The 15,290-nt window shown below is 39.7% G+C and overlaps 1 protein-coding gene across 3 annotated transcripts in view; it reads right to left on the reverse strand.

Annotated features, from left to right (window-relative positions):
- Positions 1 to 1,148: 1,148 nt before the first annotated feature.
- LCA5 (lebercilin LCA5) overlaps positions 1,149 to 15,290 on the reverse strand; it is a 31,893-nt gene continuing 17,751 nt past the window's right edge. For 2 of the 3 annotated variants that reach the window (XM_044290181.1, XM_044290182.1), the window contains exons 4-8: positions 13,611 to 13,748; positions 9,270 to 9,366; positions 9,026 to 9,162; positions 5,827 to 6,010; positions 1,149 to 3,095 (exon numbers count right to left, since the gene is read on the reverse strand). In XM_044290181.1, the coding sequence (XP_044146116.1) occupies positions 2,311 to 3,095; positions 5,827 to 6,010; positions 9,026 to 9,162; positions 9,270 to 9,366; positions 13,611 to 13,748 (1,341 nt within the window). In that variant the 3' untranslated portion in view covers positions 1,149 to 2,310. The remainder of the gene's footprint in view (positions 3,096 to 5,826; positions 6,011 to 9,025; positions 9,163 to 9,269; positions 9,367 to 13,610; positions 13,749 to 15,290) is intronic. The other variant, XM_044290183.1, reaches the window with a different exon arrangement.

Here is a 15,290-nt window from a genome sequence, read left to right on the forward strand (position 1 = left end):
CACCCTCCTTTTAACAGGTAAAGTCTGCCATTTTAACCCAATCAGCCTGACATAATGATCTCCAGCCTTGTGCTCATCAACATTCTCACCTGAGTTAACAAGACAATTACTGAAATAATCTCAGCAGGTCCTTTAATGGCAGCAATGAAATGCAGTGGAAAGGTTTTTTGGGGATTAAGTTAATTTTCATGGCAAAGAAGGACTATGCAATTCATCTGATCATTCTGGAATATATGCAAATTGCTATTATAAAAACTTAAGCAGCAACTTTTCCAATATTTATGTAATTCTCAAAACTTTTGGCCACGACTGTAGACCAATCACAACGGACCAGAAATGTCTTATGGCGGGGCTCAAACACTTATGCCTCAGTCAGTAATTTTCATCAGTGATTGTGAGCCAAAACCAGGATTGGAGCCTCCACAGACATAAGGTATAAGAGAAAGATCTGCACCTGTTCTGTATTTAAAGACGCACCTGGTTTGGGCTCAAAATCACTGATGGAAATCACTGACCAAAACACTGACGTGTGAATGAGGCATTACCCGGTTGTTCTTCAACTTGCCTGATCGACCACCTGCCCTGATATGATCAACCCCACTGGAAAAATGCCCTAGACTCAAAAGGCTCTACAAAATCCCAATGTGTATTGTCCAAGAGGTGTTGCCTAGGCTCATCAGGGGACTAAAACTAAATTAAAATCATAGTTCTACATTAATGAAATACCAGACACTAGTTTAAAACTAAGCAGGTACACTAAACTTACTTCTGGCTAAGGGCCAGCCTATTTCCGTGGATGCATATTGGCTCTGTGGATAGGCTGTATAGTTTAATTACCTAGGTTCGTGCCCACATATGTGCATTTATACCTGAATAAAAGTGAAGTTTTAGATTGTCCTATCTTGGGGACTACCCAGTTAGTGCGTGTTTTATAAATATAGATCTATATCTCAATCCATAAATCATAAGATTCTATAAATATATTGTAATTTATTGGGCACACAAAAAAAAAAGTGAATTTCAGGAGCATCATAATTTAACTTAAATAAAACCCTAGCTTAGAGCAAAATATATTAACATATCCCTGTAAATCATTTGTACAACATTTTATGACAAATGCACCTTTAAATATTTTAGACAAAATAGGCTAATAATAATGTGTGATTTATTAACCCTTTTAGTTAATAATTTAATCATTATAATGAACATTCCTTTCACATTGATAAATATAATGTTAAACAGTTGGAACAGATCTGAAGTATTGTTCTTATAATCCAAATGCACAATTTGTATCTGTTAATTATGGATTATTACTTACCATATACAGAATTCAAACCACATGTTAAATTTAATTATTTGTATTGTAGCACAGCGGAAAAATACTAGGTAGTACTATCAGTATTTTAAAGCTGGATATTCAGCGGCAGTTGACAACACCCACCCAGAATGCATCTGCCAAATTAAGCGAGTGGCCATTATAAATCTTACTTTAAGTGCAACTTTAAAAGGGGGCATTTAAAGAAATTAAAATTATTTGTATAACCTACTTATCTTACAAATATACTGAAAAACAGGGATCTGAACTGTACTTAAAATGTGACAGACACCTGTAATGATTTTTTTTAATCATTGCAATTTGCTTATTTTAGGGTAAAAATATATTTTTCAATTAGTCTTTATAAAAAAAAAAAAAAAAAAAAAAAAAGCCAACATGTCTTTTACTGCTTGAAGTTAGATTGCATCTGCAGACTGTTCCTTCTTCTCAGTGAAATCCATCAAAGAGCTGCTCTGAAGGCATCAAAAAAAACAAAAACCTAGTGGCTGCATTGTTTCTGCATTTACGCTACATACATTCTTATCTTAGGTTCCCTGGCAGCTCATAAACATTAATCTAAGCTAAATACTTCTAAAACTAATAAACTTTAGGTTATATGTGTGAGATAAGGGCTACAGATTGAGCCGTCAGATCAGTTCTTTGACAAATTTTACTGAGAAGCTGAAGGAACAGTGTGCAGAGGTAGTGAAATTGAAAACTGTAGAAGACAAATTGTTGAAAGTTTTTTGAGACCAACTGAGAAAATTATCCAAATAAGTAGAAGGTGGTAATAAAATGTTCCCGAGGGCATCCATTACCTTTTAAAATCCTGGCAAAAATGTTGATGTTTTTCTTTATATTTCAAAAAAATATTTAATAAAATGCGTCAGAAAAATAGTGGCAATTAAAAATATTACAATATACTAAGACACATTAAAAGAAACTTTACATTTTTACTATGCTATAAATATTGAACAGGCACATTTACATCATTTCTATAATGCTAATTCTTCTATTTCATCTTCTACAGAGTTAACAGCCTTTATTGCCGTCCTTCCCGGCATGTTCTGCAAGCGGCTTCTACTGGAGCTTGAGATTTTGCCATCCCCAGGTAAGAACACGTCATCTTTCCCTCTGATTTTACCGTTTTGTTCCAATGGTAAAGCGTTGTTTGAGTCCTGATCTTGAATTCTGCTGCTGTTTGAAATTAGACCATTTTTGTTATCAAATTTGGAAACAGAAGGTAATGTAGCATTAGAACTGTTTCCAAAAAGCTGCTCCATTAAATTAGATTTTTTATCTTTTTGTATGTCCAGCTTTAATGTGGTTATAAAAGACTCCTCTAACACTTCTTTCCTTTGATTATCAACAGTTGTTCTCCCCCTTCCAAAAGATGGAGTATAACTCCCAAATGTGACGTCACCATTGGTATCCTCTGTGTTTTTATGACTTTGGACATCTCTTTTTGACTCGCGCCCTCCATTGACTGGGAGGCCATTGAACAGTTTTTCAGTTGGCTCTGAGAATCTATATGTTTTATGCCTTGTATCTGCGGTGTCCACTTTTATTGAAGGATCTACAAGTGGTGCTGAAGCAGGTTTAGAGTTGTCGGAGTAAAACGGGTCGTGGTTTTCTCTGTCTATTTCGAACATTTTTGCTAATAAGAGCTCCTTTTTAAGCTTTTCGTCTTCGTTTCTGCTTAAACCAACTTCCTTTATAGTTTTTCCTTCATTTAACAACTCTTCTTTCCTCTTTCTTTCAAATTCTTCTTTTTCCCATTCTGTAGGTATTAGAAAAAAAAAATTCTAATTCAGATACACCATTAAAACAAACAATCACAGAAAAGAAAGGTTTCTAATTTCCAGGTTAAGCTAGCCATACACAGTGAGGAATGTCAGCAGGGAGTAGCCAGTCTTTTGCTTTGTGTTTCAGGTACATTGAGACCCTATCAAATTTGCTTAATAAAATTCATGGATAACAGATCATATCCTGACTCTTAGGGCACATGCACACAACCATATGTATTTTGTGGTTCGCAAAAAATACTGATGACATCCGCGTGCATTCCATATTTTGCGGAATGGAACAGCTGGCTTCTAAAAGAACAGTCCTATCCTTGTCCATAATGCAGACAATAATAGGACATGTTCTATTTTTTTGCAGAATAGAAATACAGACATATGGAAACGGAATGCACACGGAGTAGACTTCGGTTTTGTTTTTTTGCGGACTGTATGCGGAACCATTCACTTCAATGGGTCCTCAAAAAAAACGGAACGGACACGGAAAGAAAATATGTTAGTGTGCATGAGGCCTTATAGTCTGATTATGTCAGATAATCTGGAGGTACACAAGATATCAGGCAGTTTAATTTTATGACCTTTGGAGGATCTGCCTTCATCACAGTTGTCTTGATCTTTGTTCAAATCACTGCTGCTTACAGTTTTGAGAATAAGGTAGGAGGCAGTCATTCAACAACCAGCGATATGGCATCTACAAAATGAGTTGGTCAGCTATTTGAAACTAGTAAAGGTGGCCATACACATAAAGCATCTGTCAGACAAAAAAGTTCTCTCGCCCCTATAAACAGGTTCAGATTGGCCAATATGCATGTTTAACAAGAGAGAAATAAACTGTTACCAGACACCTCTGCCAGTATCTTCTCTCCTGTGGGGAACATCCGATTGGGCGAATAGCCCCTTAAAGTCATCCTCGGGTCAAGAAAAATAAATTCACATTTCTGGACTTCTCTTCCTCTGCTTCTCGGACTAGCAGGTGCATACGGCAACCCAAGACACTTCCTGCTGCCTCGGATTGGCCAACACCACTCACGTGAGCAATACTTGCCAATCCAAGAGCAGGGCTAGACAAGCAAGAAGTGTCTTGGACTACCAATGTGCAGTGTGCACCAAAGAAGCAGAGTGGCTTTCTTAGATGACTGAAAAGGTGCTCATGAATCTATGGATCTCCAGCTGTAAATATGAATAGATGGTCACCATCTAAGTGTTCTGTTTATTCCCTCGTTAACGTGATTTTATTTTTTTAAACTGGAGGATCACGTTAAGCTGGCCAAATACATTAGATTTAAGTCTGCCAAACCCACAGATTGTGGCAGACCATCTAATATGTATGGGAGCATCCCAACACTCCCAAAGTAGCTAATGTCAGGGAAGATGAGGATCAGGCATGTTGGATTTCAATGCTCCTCATTCAAAGAGTTTTCTTTATTTTCAAGACTATGAAAATTGTAGAGTCACACTGAAGGCATCAAAACTATGAATTAACACAATTTTTCTGACTGACTGACCTTCATTTCTTAAAGTAATGATGGCCAATAGTTTTTCTTTACTTAGCTGCTTTTTCTTGCCATAATACACATTCTAACAGTAGGACTATAAGCTGTGTATCCACCTGACTTCTCCACAACGCAACTGATGGTCCCAACCCCATTTATAAGGCAAGAAATCCCACTTATTAAACCTGACAGGGCACACCTGTGAAGTGAAAACCATTTCAGGTGACTACCTCTTGAAGCTCATCAAGAGAATGCCAAGAGTGTGCAAAGCAGTAATCAAAGCAAAAGGTGGCTACTTTGAAGAACCTAGAATAGGACATATTTTCAGTTGTTTCACACTTTTTTGTTATGTATATAATTCCACATGTGTTAATTCATAGTTTTGATGCCTTCAGTGTGAATCTACAATTGTCATAGTCATGAAAATAAAGAAAACTCTTTGAATGAGAAGGTGCGTCCAAACTTTTGGTCTGTACTGTATATAGGGAGCGATAGAAACGTTCTGCCAAAAATATGTTGTGTATGAATAGCTAAAACCCATTACATTCTGACTGAAGGGACCTTTACACAGGGCTAATTAGCGATGATCGGGAAGTGTTACTGTACCGCCGATTAAGCGATGAACAACTGAAATGCTCGTTCTTTGAGTAATTTGATCGTTTGTGCGCACATAAAAATGATCGTTTACCGACAGGAAATTGTGTCATGTAAACACGATCTCCTGTCGGCAAACGGATCCGATGCAGGGGTCTCCTCCGCTAGCCATCAGCAGATTGTCAGGAAGGAACGCTTCTGCAATATCGTCCAGTGTAAAGGGACCTTTATGTAATTTGCAAGGCCAACTGTAGTGTGGAAAGCCCAGGCAGCAGGCTATTTTTGAGCCAATAGACCAGGCATAGCCAACCTGAGGCTCTCCAGCTGTTGTAAAACTACAATTCCCACCATGCCCTGCTGTAGGCCGATAGCTGTTGGCAGTCTGGGCATGCTGGGAGTTGTAGTTTTGCAACATCTGGAGCGCCTCAGGTTGGCCATCCCTGCAATAGACCATGTCAAAACAGTGATCAGCAGTGGTCTGCAATTCCAAGAAAGGGCCAGATCTAGTACCAAAGGTCACTCTCCACTAATGAAAACCTTTGAACACGCAGAGGTCCCAGCACCGGGATAACTTTATGACATAGTAATAATGGGACACCCCATTTTTAAAGAGTAATCTTACCTTCACGCAGTTTCCTTGCTTTGTCTTCCAAAAGCTTTTGCTCCCTATTTCTATTCAACTTCTCTTCTTGAGCTTGTTTCCGTTCTGCCTGTTCTCTTTCCCTTTTAAGCCTTTCTGCTTCTTGTTTTTCTCTTTTAATCCTCTCTGCTTCCTCTGTGAGCTGCTTTGCTAGATCATCATCTCCCTTTGGGGGAAAATAAATAAATTAAAATAAAATAAAAACACACGAATGGCTGAATAAGTAAAAAAAAATATAGCTTTCACCACAAAACAAACAGGTCACTTATGTCAGAAAGAATTTCAAAAAAGTGTATTTGTGAGAATTTCTCATGCCAAAAGTATCATCTCAGTTAACAGTATTCTATCAAAACTTGAATTGAAATGAGGCTTTCGGCATGACATTTTTGATTGCGACTATTGCTCCTCGGGATCTGACAACAAACTGGTACCTTTTGCTACCTCTGGATCAACGTGGAGGAGAACAGGCTGAAATGGATGGATGTTTTTACAGCCTTACAAACTATGTTTTTTATTCTGTTTACATGAGTGTGTTTCCTTTCACAGGGATAGGCAGGAAATATACCTTATGAATGATCCCAATTTTCTTTAAAAAAAACTGAGAAACTCAAGACAGTGTCTAACAAAGAGGGAAAAGGGGGAACTATGGAAAAAGAACCAGACAATGCAGTTATGTGGGTGCACCATGCCACAATTAACCCCTTAATGACCAGGCCATTTTTGACCCTTCATGGCCAGGCAGATTTTTTAAAATGTGACATGTGTCACTTTATGTGGCAATAGCTTTGGAACACTTTTACTTATCCAAGTCATTCTGAGATTGTTTTCACATGACACATTGTACTTTATGACAGTGGTAAATATGAGCGGATATAAACCATATTTATTTATAAAAACATCTTAAATTTTCAAAATTTGGATTTCTCTGCTTCTAAGGCTGCATGCACACGAACATTGCTTGTTTCCGTGTCAGTTCCGTTTTTTTTGTGGATAGGATGCGGACCCATTTTTTTCAATGGGTCCGCAAAAAATGCGGACAGCACACCATGAACATGTTCTATTCTTGTCTGTTTTAGGCATTATTACAACGGATCCGCAAAAAAAAAAAACACATACGGTCTTGTGCATGTAGCCTAAGGCAGATAGTGATGCCTCATAAATAATTATTACTTATGTCAACTTTTTTTTTTTTTTTTTAAGATGTTAGAAGGCTTAGAATGTTAGAAGCAATTCTTAAAATGTTTAAGAACCCACTTTTTAAAAGGACCAGTTCAGGTCTGAAGTCACTTTGTGGGGCTGACATAGTAGAAACCACCCATAAATTACCAATTTTTTAAATTACACGCCTCAAGTTATTCAAAACTGATTTTATAAACTTTGTTAACCCTTTAGGTGTTCCACAAGAATTAAAGGAAACTGGAGATGAAATTTCTAAATTTCGCTTTGACAGATTTTGCATTTGAATCAATTTTTTTCAGTAACACAGCAAGGGTTAGGAGCCAAACAAAACTCAATATCTATTACCCTGATTCTGCAATTTACAGAAACACCCCATATGTGGTCATAAACTTCTGTATGGGAGCACAGCAGGGCTCAGAAGGAAAGGAGCGCTGTATGGTTTTTGTAGGGCAGATTTTGCTGGACGGGATTTTAGGCACCATGTCACATTTGAAGCCCCCCTGATGCACCCTAGAGTAGAACCTCCCAAAAAGTGATCCCATTTTGGAAACCACTGGATAAGGAGTTTTTTGGTACTATTCTGAAGTACATATGATTTTTGATTGCTCAATTTTATGCTTTTCATGAGGCAAGATAACAAAAAAATCTTTTGCGTTCTTTTTATAGATCAGGTCGTTATGGACGCGTCAATACCAAACATGTGTCGTGTATTTTTTTTTTTTTTCCATTTTCACCCAATTATAAATGTGCGGATATGGGAAGATGCAGTTGGTCTGATGCCTCTATAATACACTGCAGTACACTATATAGTGTACTGCAGTGTATTGTGACATTACACTAAGCCTGATCAGGTTCCTGCCTCTGGCAGGAATCTGTCAGGCCTACACACCATGGCAAGCCTGGATGCCTGTGAACATTATAAACAAAACAACGCAGCCCCGATCTCCTCAACACTCACTGAGGAGATCGGATCTGTGCTGCCGAATGCTGTGATTGGTCAGTCAGATTTGACTGACCAATCGCAGCGATCTAAAATGGCAGAGACCACTGTGATTGGTCCCCTGCCGGATGCCCGGACGGCTCAGCTGTCTGTGACACCAGTTTAGATGCCGGTGTCACCGTAAATATACCTGCGGTGACACACTGATCTCATGGCGTACTGTGTATGTCATGATGCGGAAACTAACACCACATCATGAAGGTGGCAGTAAGAAACAAGAAATTCCACCTCGTCCGAGAACCATCTCGGTGCATATCTTGTTGCCAGCTAAACTCGATTACCAGATACTGGCCAATTTCACAGGAGCGAGAAATATGCTCTGTGTGTCAGAGGTATTTCCCTTCCTGAGTGATGCTCCCATGATATGGACCCATGGCATTATAATGATTTATAATGCTGTTTGTTACTGCCTGACCTCAACTCTAATGAACTGTACTTGCATAATGCGGTCAGTACACATGGAGCGTATTCCTCACCCTTAAAATGCTTGTGTGAAATTGGCTATTGGAAGAGCGATAGCATTCCTCCAACGAGTGAGGTTATTAGCATGACAAATAGCACACGGGCATGATCATGTGCTCTGCTGCAGCCAATAAGATCAGAGCGGTAATAAACCGCTCTGGTCTTCTCCTCAGGGTCCCTGCTGTGTCTGTCATCCAGGACCCGACCTGCTCCTGCTAGATTGCAGGAGCAGGAGCTTTAATCCCAGCGCTAATCAGCGCTGGGATTAAAGCGCTGCCTATCCATGTATATACATGCTATCTGCACGGGCCATGTGCAGATAGGACGTATATACACAGTAGCCAGTCAGGAAGGGGTTAAGGGAATAAAAAGTGTATAGTTAAAACGTGTTGATAAGACACAGATAAATTTTACTATATGAACAATACACAGATCTTTGTGTGTTTTGCTTTCATACAATGTCTTAAGAAATTCAGCTTTAAGAATGCAAGAAATATAATAGCAAATGCTCTATATCAGGAAGCATTTTTACAAACGTACATTTCTTACCAAAACTCTCTGGTCACTCTGCAGTTTATCTTCAACTGGAATTGGAGGTGTGGGTGGCGGAGGAGGAAAGTCCAACCACGAGGAACTGTCATTTGTCTGGACACCTATGTTAACACTAGGGCTCACCCCTAGGATGAAAAACAACAGATTTCATTAGTATTACTGTAATTACACTTCTAATCAGCTATTTAAAGCACAATTTCTATAGGCTTTTCATTAAAGAAGTCTCCCTTACCTTTCTTCCTAGGTGTAATCTCTGAGTCCTTTTTAGGTGAAGGCTTGGACAAACGAAAAGCATAGATATTTTTTGCATCAAGTTCTCTTTCTTTGTCCTGTATGGGGAACAAAAAAAAAGCAACTTTATAAGTATGCCACTAAAACCACAGCTGGATGCTAAGGATACAGTAGAATGTAAAACTTATTGTGTTATTCTCACACTGCAAATGTGATAGTTAAAGAGGTTGCCCGAGTTATGTGAAAAAATAAATAAAAGCACTGTAAATCTGATGGTCAGTAATATATACATAAGCTAAGCAGGTTTTAGGAAAAAACGGCTCAGTTGCTTGAGAAAGGCTCAGTTGTGAGCTGAAACGTTGCAATTGTTCCACATGGGTGAATAAAGACATCACGTTTTTTCAAGTCTTTGAGTGCTGTCCGATTTCATGCAATACTCTGCAAACACTTACTCACAGCCAGCAGAAGAGTACAGAGGAGAGAACTCCTCCTTTGTCAGCTCTGTGTTTGCAAGGGTGAGGAGGGAGGGAGGCTCCTGTGACAGCATTTATCTCTTCAGTGCCTGGAGAAGAGGAAACCCTGCAGCTGCTCTGTACCTGAGGCAGAGCCTCCAGCCCTGAGTCGGTGCTGCTGATGGTAGAAGGGGTTAACCTCTGCTGAAGAATCCTGTGGGAAGGGAGACACAGGACAGACAGCTCAGCCAGCAGATTGGGCAGTGTAGGGGGCGTGGCTTGGTGCTACAATCAGCACAGCCTTCACAGTGACGTTCAGTGCACACAGGCAGACCTGCTCCCTCCAGGCTTGTGCATGGAACGTCATCCGAGCAGGGAAAGAAGCGGACATCACAGGTCATGTGACGCTCAGCTAACTAGGAGAACAGAGCCACTAAAGATAAAGTAAGTGAATTGAAAATCCCTTACATTTGGTTAGTTAGAAACATACAGAACAGAACAAAAAAAAAAAAAAAAAAAAAAAAAAAAAAAAAAACACACACTTGGACAACCACTTTAACTTATAATATAGAATTATCAACAACACAAACTAGGAAGAAGTGCAATATTTTAGACTCGCAGTCATATCTCAGGACCGTTTGTAAGTCTTCAGGGGCTTCCAAGAGCAATAGCAAGTGTCCATTTCTGCAGATGCTCGGATGTCATATAGTAAAGAGAGCAAACTTTTGGTGAGATCATGACCACACTTAGTTTCCTGAGACGGTTTCTCCTGGTAGCTTAACCCTTTAAGAATGTATTTTAAAATTTCGCCAAATTAATAATTTTTTTTACACAACTCTGCACAATAAAACTTTTTTTTTTTTTAATCATGTATTATTTGTGTTACCATATAAAGAGCCAAAACTCCCCCCCAAACTAATGGAGCTGTGCAAGGCCTTTTTTGGAGAGACAAGCTGTAGTTTCAATTGGTACCATGGAATACATATGACTTTTTGGTCACTTTATATTCCAATTTTAGGAGGGTGAGAAAAAATAAATAAATATATAATTTTTTTGGGGGATAAATAAGGGAAAATGTAATAGTATGGGTCACGAATGGGGTGACCCCTTCAATTTTGTGTTTAAAAACAAACAAACCAATTTTGCTATAATTTTTCCTATTTTTATGTCTTCCATTCACTGTGCACAGGATAGGTAACATATTATATGTTTTACAAGGGTTATTACAAAGGTTGCAATTCCAAATATGTATAGATTTGAATTTCCTCCATTATTACGCAAATTTTATTGGTAAAAATGGCAATTTTTTTGTTTTTTCTTAACAATATTTACTAGTCCCACAATAGGACTTGAACATACAACTTACAATGCATTTGAAAAGTTTTCAAACCCTCTCACATTTTATGTTGCAGCCTTAAAAAGGCACTTCCCCCCCTATCCTTCTGCACTCTATGCCCCATAATGACAACGTGAAAACAGAATGTTTAAAATCTTTGCTAATTTATTGAAAAGGAAAAAACTGATCTTCCAAGTTTTCAGACCTTTTACTCTGTACTTAGTTGAAGCACCTTTGGCAGTGATTCCAGCCTCCAGTCTTCTTGGGTATGATGCCACAAGGTTTGCACACCAGGATTTGGGGATATTTTGCCATAAGTTGCAAGCTCTGTCAGGCTCACAAACAGAAAGCCAAAACGGCAGTGTGAAAGTAGCCTAAGCCACTCCTGTGTTGTCCTGGCGTGTACTTAGCATCATTGTCTTGCTGGAAGGTAAACCTTCGGCCCAGCACGCTCTGGACCAGGTTTTCATTAAGGCTGGGTTCAGACCTGAGCGTTTTACAGCGCGTTCCTACGCGCTGTAAAACGCTCAGCAGGCAAGAACCAATGATTCCCTATGGGAATGGTTCTCACCTGAGCATTTTACAGCGCGTACGATCGCGCTGTAAAACGCCCGACGCCCCAAGAAGTACAGAAGCTTCTTTGGGGTGTCTTGTCGCGCGTTCCCGTACATAGACTTCAGCGGGAACGCGCGACAATTGGCGTTTGCTTGTCTCTGTATGGGCGATTGCAAACGCCCGTACAATCGCGCATACAGAGCGTACGTTCAGTACGCTCAGGTCTGAACCCAGCCTAAGAATATATGTGTATTTTGCTACATTCAGCTTTCCCTCCATCCTGACCAGTCTGCCTGTGCCAGCAGCTGAAAAACACTCCCACAGCAGGATGCTGCCACCACCATGCTTCACTGTTGGGATAGAATTGGGCAGGTGATGAACATTGCCTGGGTTCCTCCAAACATGACACTTAGAATTGAGGAAAAAAAAGGTCAATCTTGGTTTCTTCAGACCAGAAAATCCTGTTTCTCACAGTCTAAGAGTCCTTTAGGTGTTTTTTGTTTTTGTTTGATTTTTTGAAGACTACAGGCAGGATGATGTGTCTTTTACTGAGGAGAGGCCTCTTTCTGGCCATTCTGACATAAAGCCCATACTAGTGCAGTACTGCAGTGATAGTTGACCTTTTAGATGTTTTTCCCATCTGCACCCAGGATCTCTGAAGCTCAGCCACAGTGACCATTGGGTTCTTGGTAACCTCCCTTACCAAGGCCCTTGTCTACCGATTACTAAGTTTGGTGGGGTGGCCAGCTCTAGGAAGAGTCCTGGTTGTTCCAAACTTATTTCATTTAAGAATTATGGAAGCCACTGTGCTCTTGGGAACGTTCAGTGCAGCAGAATTTTTTTTGGTATCCTGCTCCAGATCTATGCCTCCTCACAATCCTGTCTCTGAGCTATATATGCAGTTATTTTCTCCTCATGACTTAGTTTTTGCTCTGATATGCATTATCGGCTGTGAGACCTTATACAGACGGGTGTGCATTTCTAAATCATGTCCGATAAACTGAATTTATCACAGTTGGACTCCAGTCAAGGTGTAGAAACATCTCAAAGATTATCAAGATAAATGGGAGACCCCAGAGCTAAATTTCAGGTGTTCTAACAAAGGGTCTGAATACTTATGTCTATGTGAAATTTTTGTTTTTCATTTCTAAACAAAAATGTCAAAATTCGGCTTTTACTATCTCAATATAGGCTACTGATTGCAGATTGATAGGATTAATGAAAACTTTAATTTTTTATTTTAGCATAAGCCCGCCACATATCAAAATGTGAAAAAAGTGAAAGGATTTGAAGACTTTCCGAATGCACTGCATGTAGTGCAGTTTATTATTGCCTGACTGTCAGTATTCTGGCAGAGCTTAATAGGCTCACGTACATGGCAGACGAGGGACCTTTGTAAGGACCACTGCTATGGCAACCCAGTGAATTGATGGAGTGAGCCCCCTCTCCCTGTCAGGCTCCTTAGATGGCTTGAGTCATTATTAACCACGGCACCTAAGAAGGTTTAAATGGCATGATCAGAACTAGTTCTGATGACATTTGATGCAGCGGGAACCCTTCTGTCAATCACCACCAGGATCCAGGAGCATGGCTGCTTTGCACATACATATTTCGCTAGATGTAAATATACTGTAGGTCATAAAGCATTAAGAGGTTAAATTTGCTAGATAAAGCTCTAGTCTCAGCCATCCAATTCAGCTTGACATTAAATCAGCTTACAGCATGGGGCTGTACAGCAGGTCTATCTAAAGTTGGGGGGGGTTGTCCAAGATTTTCATATTGATAGCCTATTCTCAGGATAAAGAGCTGATCGGAGGGGGTGCTGGGAGTCGGACCACTGCCGATCTGATATTGATGACCTATGCTGAGCGTAGGCCATCAATATTAAACATCCAGAGAACCCCTCTAATGCTTCAGCAGCATCATAAGTTCCTCTATTCACAGCGTACCAGTTTGAAACCAGTTAAAACAATCCAGACAGGAATAAAAGGACACATACTCTTAATTTCTGAGTCAACCGTTGAAGCTCCTCTTGCAGCTTTTTGTTATCCTCTTGAACATCGTGGACTTTTTTTTTCTCAACTATCAACTGCCTCTGGAAACTGCTTTGTGTCAGTTCAATGTTCTTCTCCAACTCCTGTAAGACACAGAAAAGGTTAATATCAGCACCATTGCAGGTGATGCAGGAAGACAAGAAAAGGCTTTTAACATTTTTGAAGTACATCTACTCAGTACATACTGAAATATTTCACATTACTGCACACAATTCTTATATGTGATCCATTGAATATGTACTATCTTCAGTACTATAAAAAAATAAGCAAGTGGAAAACATAGTGAGAAAGGGATTTTACAGGCAAGTCCAAAACTCCCATTTTCTCGTTTGTGTTACTGGGGGACACAGAAGACCCTGGAACATTCTAAAGGGGCCCAAAAAAAAAAAAAAAAGAACGACTATAGCCTATCCAGTAAAGGATTGCAACAACTGATGTCAAGAGGCAAAAAAATAAATAAATAAAAAAAAATAAAAAAAAATGGACAGACAATGGTCTGACATCTCAGTAAAGCAAAACTTGATCCCACATGTAGAGAAGGAAAAGGAGGAGTCAGACAAGCTAAGAATCAAGAGGTCTGGTCAGAGAATAAGCAGAACACGTCCTAGGGTGAATGAGAGCCTAACACAGATTACACCACAGCTGCCTATTTAATGCAAACCAAACAGGCTTCCAAAAAAAGAAGACACTATAGTAGAGAAGCCAAAAAGGAGAGAACTGACCACCAAGGAACACAGATAAAGTAGCCCATGGGGTCTAATGACGGAAAGGATCAAGAGATCTTCTGTGCCTAGCAAGATGAACATGAGGATTAGGCTTCATGGACACAACCGCATTTTCCGTGTTTTTTGTGGATCAAATGCGGACCCATTCATTTCTATGGGGCTGCAAAAAAAAAAAAAGTTAATTACTCTTACCGGTAATTTTCCATTAGCCTTGCCAACGGCACTGACAGAAGGGTATCCCCGCCCCCTGGACAGGAAACACTGGAGCTCCAGATTAAAAAAGGCCGCCTCTCCTTACCTAAGCCAGTTAATAACTAAGGACACGGAAAATGATGCATTATTATTATTAATTCAACATAATACAATCCACCATGGTAATTATACTTTTAGTAAAAACTGACAAGAGGATTAACAGAGAATGAACATATTTCAGGGAGGGGCTACTGTAAGAAGAATTCTACGCCCAAAAGGACAAGTCCTGATTATGGGTCACATCCAGCCTGTAGTGCTTAAAAAAAGGTCATAGGATTAGCCCAGGCAGCCGCTTTGCAGATCTGTTCAATTGATATAGCTGCGTTTTCTGCCCAGAAGAAGGACATAGCCAGAGTCGAGTGGGCCTCGAGTTCTGCTGGGTAAACAAGATTCTTGTTGGTATAACAAAGAGAGATAGCGTCTCTTATCCACCGACCGATCGTAGGCTTCTTGGCTGCTAGACCCTTATTAGGACCCTGGAACTTGATAAAGAGGTGGTCCGACTGTCTGATCTGCTTTGTTCTCTCCCGATAACTTAGTTGGCAACGTCTTACATCCCGATTGTGGAACTTCCTCTCTTGGTCCGTGGTAGGAGAACGCAGAACAACTTCCAGATTACAATGGAATTTTAAAAACTACTTTTGGAAG

The sequence above is a fragment of the Bufo gargarizans genome, chromosome 4 (assembly GCF_014858855.1).
Source record: "Bufo gargarizans isolate SCDJY-AF-19 chromosome 4, ASM1485885v1, whole genome shotgun sequence".
Lineage (NCBI taxonomy): Eukaryota > Metazoa > Chordata > Amphibia > Anura > Bufonidae > Bufo > Bufo gargarizans.